Source organism: Sander vitreus, chromosome 21 (genome assembly GCF_031162955.1).
Source record: "Sander vitreus isolate 19-12246 chromosome 21, sanVit1, whole genome shotgun sequence".
Taxonomy (NCBI): domain Eukaryota; kingdom Metazoa; phylum Chordata; class Actinopteri; order Perciformes; family Percidae; genus Sander; species Sander vitreus.
Genome location: NC_135875.1, coordinates 22,596,289 through 22,604,409, shown reverse-complemented (window position 1 = coordinate 22,604,409; position 8,121 = coordinate 22,596,289). Strand labels below are relative to the sequence as shown.

Sequence of the window (8,121 nt, the reverse complement as noted above, 5' to 3'; positions counted from 1 at the left end):
TATAAAAACAAATATGTGGCTTTACCACACTTTGTAGTCAGCTCAAGGTACAACGTAGCGTTAGCGTGCTAAGTTGATGCTTTCTCTGCGGGTGCAGACTGATTTGCTCTTGCGAGTCACATGAGCAAATCCCAGCCTTTGCAATTAGGAAATCGCGTCTTAACATATCGCGATATTATCGCAAATGCAATTAATCGTTCAGCCCTAACAGCAACCAAGGGAAAATCACAGCAAACATTATAAAAGTTAATCCACAGCAAACAATAAATTAATCCATAGCAAACCATAACGAAAAAATCACAGCAAACAAATATATAATAAGTTTTAAGGCAAAAATTGCACAATCCCCAAAATAAAGTAAGGTTAACCATCAATCACACTGCTCCACTTGTTTTATATTATATGACAGATGAGTTAACGACACGGTCTATCACAAATGGACCAACATAACGAGGTACCAGCTTACGTGATGCAGGGGAAGGTCATGAGAGGACAACCACACACTCTGACCTGGGACATAGCCAGGAGCAGGAGAACGATGGCGATCAGCCAGGCGCTGGTTCCTGGTGAATGTGCGCAACAGCGTAGCTCTGGCCTCTCTCCAGACCCATCGACAGCAACATAGGTGCATCTGCACGGATGGAACCACCACTTCTTCTTCCTGCACAGTAAACAGGGGAGGTTGATAGCACAGCATGACCATGAATGGGGACATACCAGTAGCAGAGGTGGAGAGGGAGTTGTGCGCATATTCAATCCAGGGGAGATGGGTGCTCCAGGCAGAGGGGTTCCGGGCAGCGACGCAGCAGAGCGCCGCCTCCAAATCCTGATTGGCCCGCTCGGTTTGGCCATTAGACTGAGGATGGTATCCTAAGCTGAGGCTGGCAGAGGCACCCAGAGCCTCACAAAAAAGCTTTCCAGACTTGGGAGGAAAACTGGGGTCCTTGGTCAGAAACAATGTCTCTGGGAATGCCGTGAAGGCGGAAAACGTGCTGGACCAGTAGATTGGCAGTTTCCATGGCTGAAGGTAACTTAGGACGGGAGACAAAATGAACAGCCATAGAGAAACGATCTACAATTGTCAGTATAGCAGTGTTACCTTCCAAGGGTGGCAGACCAGTAATGAAGTCCACAGCGATGTAGGACCAGGGACGACTTGGAACGGGTAAGGTGCACAGGAGTCCCGCTGAGGGCTGATGAGAAGCCTTGCCGCGGGCACAGATGGAACAGGCAGCCACAAAATCCTGAGTGTCCTTGGTGATGGTGGGCCACAAGAATCGCTGTCTGATGAAGGACAGAGTGCGCTGGATTCCTGGGTGACAGGTGAGTTTGGAGGAGTGTCCCCACTGGAGAACCTGGGATTTCACAGAGTCAGGCACAAACAGACGGTTAGTAGGGACATTACCCGTGACTGGCTGCGTCGCTGTGCTTCTTTTACTAGTCTCAATGTCCCAAACTGCAGCAGCAACAATGCAAGATGCAGGAAGAATAGGCTCCAGTGCAGTACTGGGTGTGTCCTTGATGCTCTGTACCGTCAGAGCGTCTGGTTTTTGGTTGTGTCTGGTCAGTAGGTTAAACCTCCCCAGAAACAAGAACCACCAGTTCAACTTCTTGGTGGGCTGGAGGTAGGAGAAGTTTTTGTGGTCTGTCCATACCAGAAAGGGAGGTGTTAGGGGCAGGAATCAGGAACAGCTGGATGCACTCGCGATGGTTGCCTGAGAGAAGAAGGATTATGAATGCATTCTGGTGAGTGACCCTTGAAAGCAGCCTGCCATCTAATGCTCTAACAGTGTGTGATGCAGGAAGTTCTTGAATTGGTAGACCGCTTTGGGCAGCAAAGGTGGCGTCAATGAAGTTATCATCAGCTTCCGAGTCTGTTAGGGCTGTGAGGGGGAAGGAAGATTGTTCCCACATTAACACTGCTTTGAGCTGGGTGCGTTGACGGGGAGTAGGAGTGGAAGATTGGGTTTGGCTCACAATAACTCCTCCTGCTTCTGGTGAGCCTAGGCTTTTGGCAGCTGCGGGCAGGATGAGAGGATGTGACCGGCTTGTCCACAGTAGATACAGAGACCCTCCCTGAGCCTCCACTGCCTTTCAGAGGGGGTGAGTCGAGTGCGTCCAAGTTGCATGGGCTCCTCTCCGGTGACAATGGGTGGATACTTGGGGAAATAATGTGTACTGGAGGGGATACCTGAAGTAGTCTGGAAGGGAGGTTGGGACTGAAGTGAAGGATTTTGAGACAGTGGACGGTGGGTCTTTTCTCTGCGTCGCTCTCTCATACGATTATCTAGCCTAGTGGCCAGGGAAATCAGAGCCTCGAGGGGCTGGGTCTCATCCCTCACTGCCAGCTCATCTTTCGTGGTTTCAGAGAGGCCGTGTGTAAAACGCGCTGAAGTGTGACCTCATCCCAACCACTTTCAGCCACCAGGATTCTAAACTCGATTGAGTATTCAGCCATAGATTTAGTACCCTGGCGAAGAGATAACAGGTGACTGGAAATTTCTTTTCCCTTTAACGGGCTGATCGTGTGGATGGTCTGGCAATGCGAGACTAGCAACTAGCTGATAGTGGAGCTTTTAGAAGCTAGCCAATCACATGACACCCTTGCCCCCCAACAGGCTCACCAACAGTCAGTTAGCCATCTAACTAAGAGAAAGATTTATCTTTTTTTTCTCTTCACAGAGTTTGTATCTTTGTCAAGTCAATTTTATTCATATAGCACCAAATCACAACAAAAGTTATAGCATGACACTTGATATAGAACAGGTCTAGACCATACTCTTTAATTTACAGAGACCCCAAATTACAAAATACAAAACTATCCAATTTCTATAAGGCTCTGATGTGAACACGCCACTACAAATGTATTATATTCTGTATCTCCTGGGATGAGACAAACTTACACACTGTATGGTACATACAAACTATACTATTAATCAACTCCACCTGTATGTCCTAATGCATCACAGATTACTCCTGGGGAAAAAAACAATAGCAAACATCACTCCACCAAGAATTCTCATTTTATTGACTAAATTTCAGTTTACAGGAAGACAGTTGTATTGCAAAGACAGAACTGGATACGAGTTCTAGTGCTGTGGTCATCTACTCACTAAAATTCCACCAAAATCATGATGCTTTGAAATATGTCACAGTACAGAAAGACATTGGAACTCTGTTTACAACACATTACATTATGGATAAGGTGAGGAGGCAGCAGCGACCGATTCAGGTGTCACTAGGAAGAAAAGGGAAAGTAACTCGCAGCAAAGGTACCGTTCCCTTAATGTTTTATTTAATATTTTGGAGTGACTCAATCCTCCCACGCCAGGTGTCCTCAGTTGGAGCAGATACTGGACCTGATAGTAAAAGAAGTAAAGCCGCCGACACATCATCTTTGCATCTGGCTTTGGTTGCGCGTTGAAAGGTCAGTGGCAACGAGGTCAAGGTTAAAATAATTTGAACTTTGAGTGCAGTACTCGGCGGCAATTTCAGGCAGTGCGCCACACCAAGGGTAGCGTTTCCTCTGAGTTGTCTCCACCGCTTTCCCCATAGGAAAACAATGGCACAGCCAGTGCAGACCGGTTACACTACTATATCAAAATATCAATTCTAGCTAAGGTAAATTAAATGGCTAGAAAGGCTACTCCCATTCAAATGAAACTAGCAGAATGATCAGAGCGCCAGCCATTTTTATGTACATGGCAACGGACTAACTTCCGTATAAACTTCTGTATAAACCGAGTCCAGGAGGCATATTTGCATTTCCTAGGATGGCAAAGGCAATACCAAATCAATCAAGACAGAGTAGGGCAAGGCATACCTTTGCCATCTTAGAAAAAAAAATATTGCGTCATGGAGGTGAGGTTTTGCAGTAACGGAAAAACAAACAGTGGAAAATACACTGTCACTCTGATCTATTGCCTGCCCTGTTTCCCTATCTGCAAACTACACGTGTTGTTTTTGCTTACGCAAAGTAGAGAAAAATAGGAACTGTGACCAACAGATAACCATAACACTAAACCAATGTGAGAAGTTATGTATGGAAACATTTGGGATTTGACACCACAGATGGTAACATTGTAGATAGTAAAGCTATTTACTACCTTTTTAAAATACAAATGCCTGCGTTATGGTAACAAGAACAAATCTGAAGTAAAATGTTAGCTTGGTGTTAATGCTGTGGAGGCACAGCAAATGAACAGAATGTCAATGCGGCAGCATATCTTCTTATCTGATTAAACAATGTGGGCTGCGTTCCATATAATTTGAACAAATTACATTTCATTTGTTTTTTCAAAAAGTGACAGCCCTTGGCTCAACCACTGCCATATTTACTGAATTTCTCACTTGACTTATAATGAGACTAAATAGTTTGTTAGGATGGACATTTGATACATACAGATAAATCTGGGAAGGGCTAAGGAGACGTAGAAGGGTGGTTTTAGGGGGGAAACTGCAGAGAAAGAATGACATGACAAGGTAATGTACAGGCCTGTGCAATCTTTTCTTGAGACAGTCATGTGAGACGCCTCCCCAGTTTAATGTGATGTGCTAAAGCTTACACAGTAAATGCTGCAGAGCCAGTGCTGCTTGCAGCTGGCTGATGGAGAGCAACCGGCTATAGAAAACAGCGCAGCTACAGTGTCTGTATCAGGACTGTCCTTTGTTCTGAGTCAGGAGGCTGCCAATGAGGTCAGAGATTGTCACAAGATGTAGTAATTTGCATACTTACTTGCTGATCCGGGAGCAGCTTTGATGAAAATAATCCTAACGGTTTCTGTAAGGGCTGAACCGAGTTTAGCTGATCTTCAGTCAAGCAGATCCAAGCTGAGGCTACTGACTCTCACAAGATAAAGAAACATGTTGTTTGCATCTATACTACATCTACAGAGTACTACAGCTTGTGACAGGAGAAACACTGAGCAAGTTTTCACAACAGAGGTTTAGCACATACAAGTTCATGCAAACTTATTTTTGGAAAGCACCACACAAAATGTCAATTCCTAAGCTTGATCCAATGCTTTTTTCCCCCTCAAATTATTTAGGTAATATTGAGTCAAAGAAATGAATAGATTATTTTTTTCTGTTATTTTAACTTGATAGAATTTTTTTTATCTATGCCACACTACTTCACTAAAGGTGGCAATTTAGAAGCAAAAATTACATAATTTAATTCCCTATCTGTGGTTTAAATTCAAGCTCTCGCTCTATGTCCTGAAGGTGGTGAGATGAGTTCACTGCATCGATAGTAATACATATACAACACACTGAATAGAAATTATTGTTGCGATTTTTTTTAGCCCTAGGATGTCTCAAGAGATCATGACGGCAATATTCACTCAGGGACATAATGCAAGAAACTGTGCTACGGCAGAAATTCCACATCACAACAATTTACGTTTCTTTTTAACCTTTTTTCCCGTAAAGCCGGTTCAATTTCTTCGTAAAGGTAAGTTTGAGCTACTCTTCATGCAGATTATAAAAGGTGACTCTTTATCATCTTCTGTGATTTTTTTCTTCTTCAGATTGAATTGAAAATGCTAACTGATTAATTCTCTTTTCTTTTTAGACAATACATTTTGCTAAATGTTTTGAAGAAAACATAAGCAATACAAACATTTTTTCAGAGAAAAAAGAAAGAAAACAGAAGCTATACAAAAACAATTTTGAGAGTGGCTAGAAAATACTCTTTCATCAGTGAAGTAGATATGTTTGACATGAAGAACAGAGACATCATAAGCCTTCTCTCAGTCTAGTCTGTCGCTCATGAACATACTGGTTTACGGACAATAGCGGTAAAACATTCCATATGAAACCCGTTGGTCAAACCTCATAGATGATATACAACTATTGGTATGAATACCAATATATACAGCAGCCAACCAAATGGAAGTAGATTTGGCACAGCTATGCCAGAACACCAAAATACAATGTGAAGTTGAACGAAAAGCAAAGAAAGCTGCTTTACAAAAAAACAATAGAAAAAATAGTGTGTAGTCTTTTTAGATTAAAATAAATATTAAAATTCTCAAAGCAAAATAAATCCACTTATTTTGGATTTAAACACACGGAACACCGTAATACACACAACACACTCACACTTTCACATTTTTGTCAAACATGAAACATTTAAAACCACTGCTTGTCCGCTTTTATTTGACAAGGTATTTCCTTGAACTCCGTTTTAGTCTTCTCAAAAATACAAATCCTTTGTCCCTTGGCTTCATTCAAAAATGACACCCAGTGACGTCCTGAACAGATCACTCAGTACTCTGCCACTTTGGAAAGTATTGCTTTAAGAAATACATTTTGGTCTTCTTTTCGGATGGTTTTACTGACAGAATCTTTAATGGTAGCAATTTTTCATTTTTCCTCTGGGTTTCACAAAACTGCAAATGCACACACCATTGAAATCATTGTGTAAATGGGGCTTCTCATGGAGTCTTTTGACTCCAATTCGACCAAAAACCCTACCTCATGCAAAATGTACGCATTCTACTAATACTCTCTGTTAAGTCTTTCATGTGCTCTTCCTTTCCCAAGATGTTTATAACAGGATACGTGTAAGTACTCATTATCAGTTTGTTTCTTTTTCCATGCATGCACATTTGGATGAGAGGTATAAAAAGTGTGTACCAGTGGATCTGTGAAAACATCAATGTTCTGAAGCACTCAGACGCAAATTTCAATAGGCGTGGCCACCAGCATGCGGCCACCTGGTGAACTGTTTTCTCGCGGCATTCGATCGTAGCTGTTGGTGGATGACACAGAGCTGTTGGTGGAGACGGACACAAAATGGTGGCCACCGCCTGGTTCCATCATGCCGCCCTTAGCCCCGCCACCACTCCCCCTCTCCACTGCCACCGGAGAAATGGGAGAGAGAGGTGACAGCGGGGAGAGAGGAGATAAAGTCTGCTGCTTCATCCTCTCCACAAGGAGCTCCTCGTCTTCCTCCCCAGATGAAGATGATGAGATAGTGCCATCCACCTCTTCCCGCACCCCTCCTCCTCCTCCGCCGCCCACCCTCTCTCCACCACCTCCGCTGTTGCCGTTGCCATTGCCATTGTTGGTGTTGGTTTCTGCGTCCAGCATCCAGGAGTGGCTGAAGTACCCAAAAACCTCTTTGACGGAGCAGCGGCGGTCCTGTTCCACGGAAAGCAGCCGCCGAAACATGCGGAGGGCCTGCTCAGTGAAGCGCCTCCACTGCGAAGGCACCGTGTTTGTCCTCCTCCTCTGCCAGCGGATGAACTCCTGGTAGAAGGAGTCGGAAGGCAGCGCCTTCTCCCAGGGGAAGTTGCCAGTCAGCATGCAGAAGAGCAGCACACCGAAGGCCCAAACGTCAGTGCTGTAGTCCACGCAGAAACCCTCGTGGCGGGACACGTCACAGAGCTCCGGGGCGGTGTAGGGAATGGTGCCACTCACCTGCAGGGGAAACTCAACAGGTCAACACCATGTTCGAAACAAGACAGAATTTCCGAGGTCATAGATTGAAATGGTACTTACTCTTTTCACAGGTGAGCCAGCTCGGCGGGTCATGCCGAAATCAGACAGCTTAACTTTGCGACACTCTCGGTCAAAAATGAGGATGTTTTCAGGCTTGATGTCCCTGTGGACCAGCTTCTTACAGTGCAGGTAGTCCAGAGCGATGGCTACTTGGTGCACACAGCGCTTTGCCACTGCCTCAGGAAGACCAACCTGAAGGAACGGACAGAGGGAGATCAGAGACAATACATATGGTAGGCTATATACACCAATGAAACATGCATCACTGTGCTGGCTGATTTTTGACTTAAAAACTCCACTGACTGACGTCCTCACTGATCTAACTTATACCAGTTACAACTGTCGACTCCGAGTCAAGTCTCGAGTCTGAGATGAGTCATCATTATCTGAGTTTGAGCCTGAGTCGAGTCACGAGTCCAGAGAATAGCAACTTGAGTCGGATTCGAGTCCAAATCCGGGACTTAAGTAGCCTGGATGCCAGCCGAACTTAGCCCCGCCCACAACATTCGAGGTCGGGAAGTTCGGTCTGGACTTGATCCGTTGAGGAGCAATTATGCTCGAACAAGATCTGTTTGGACCAATCAAATTGTCGGACAGATGATCAACAGTAACAGA

At 44.6% G+C, this 8,121-nt stretch overlaps 1 protein-coding gene across 1 annotated transcript in view; it reads right to left on the bottom strand.

Moving 5' to 3' along the window:
• Nucleotides 1-3,083: 3,083 nt before the first annotated feature.
• bsk146 (brain specific kinase 146) overlaps nucleotides 3,084-8,121 on the bottom strand; it is a 6,760-nt gene continuing 1,722 nt past the window's right edge. The window contains exons 3-4 of the mRNA XM_078280033.1: nucleotides 7,507-7,698; nucleotides 3,084-7,425 (exon numbers count right to left, since the gene is read on the bottom strand). Of these exons, the coding sequence (XP_078136159.1) occupies nucleotides 6,676-7,425; nucleotides 7,507-7,698 (942 nt within the window). The 3' untranslated portion in view covers nucleotides 3,084-6,675. The remainder of the gene's footprint in view (nucleotides 7,426-7,506; nucleotides 7,699-8,121) is intronic.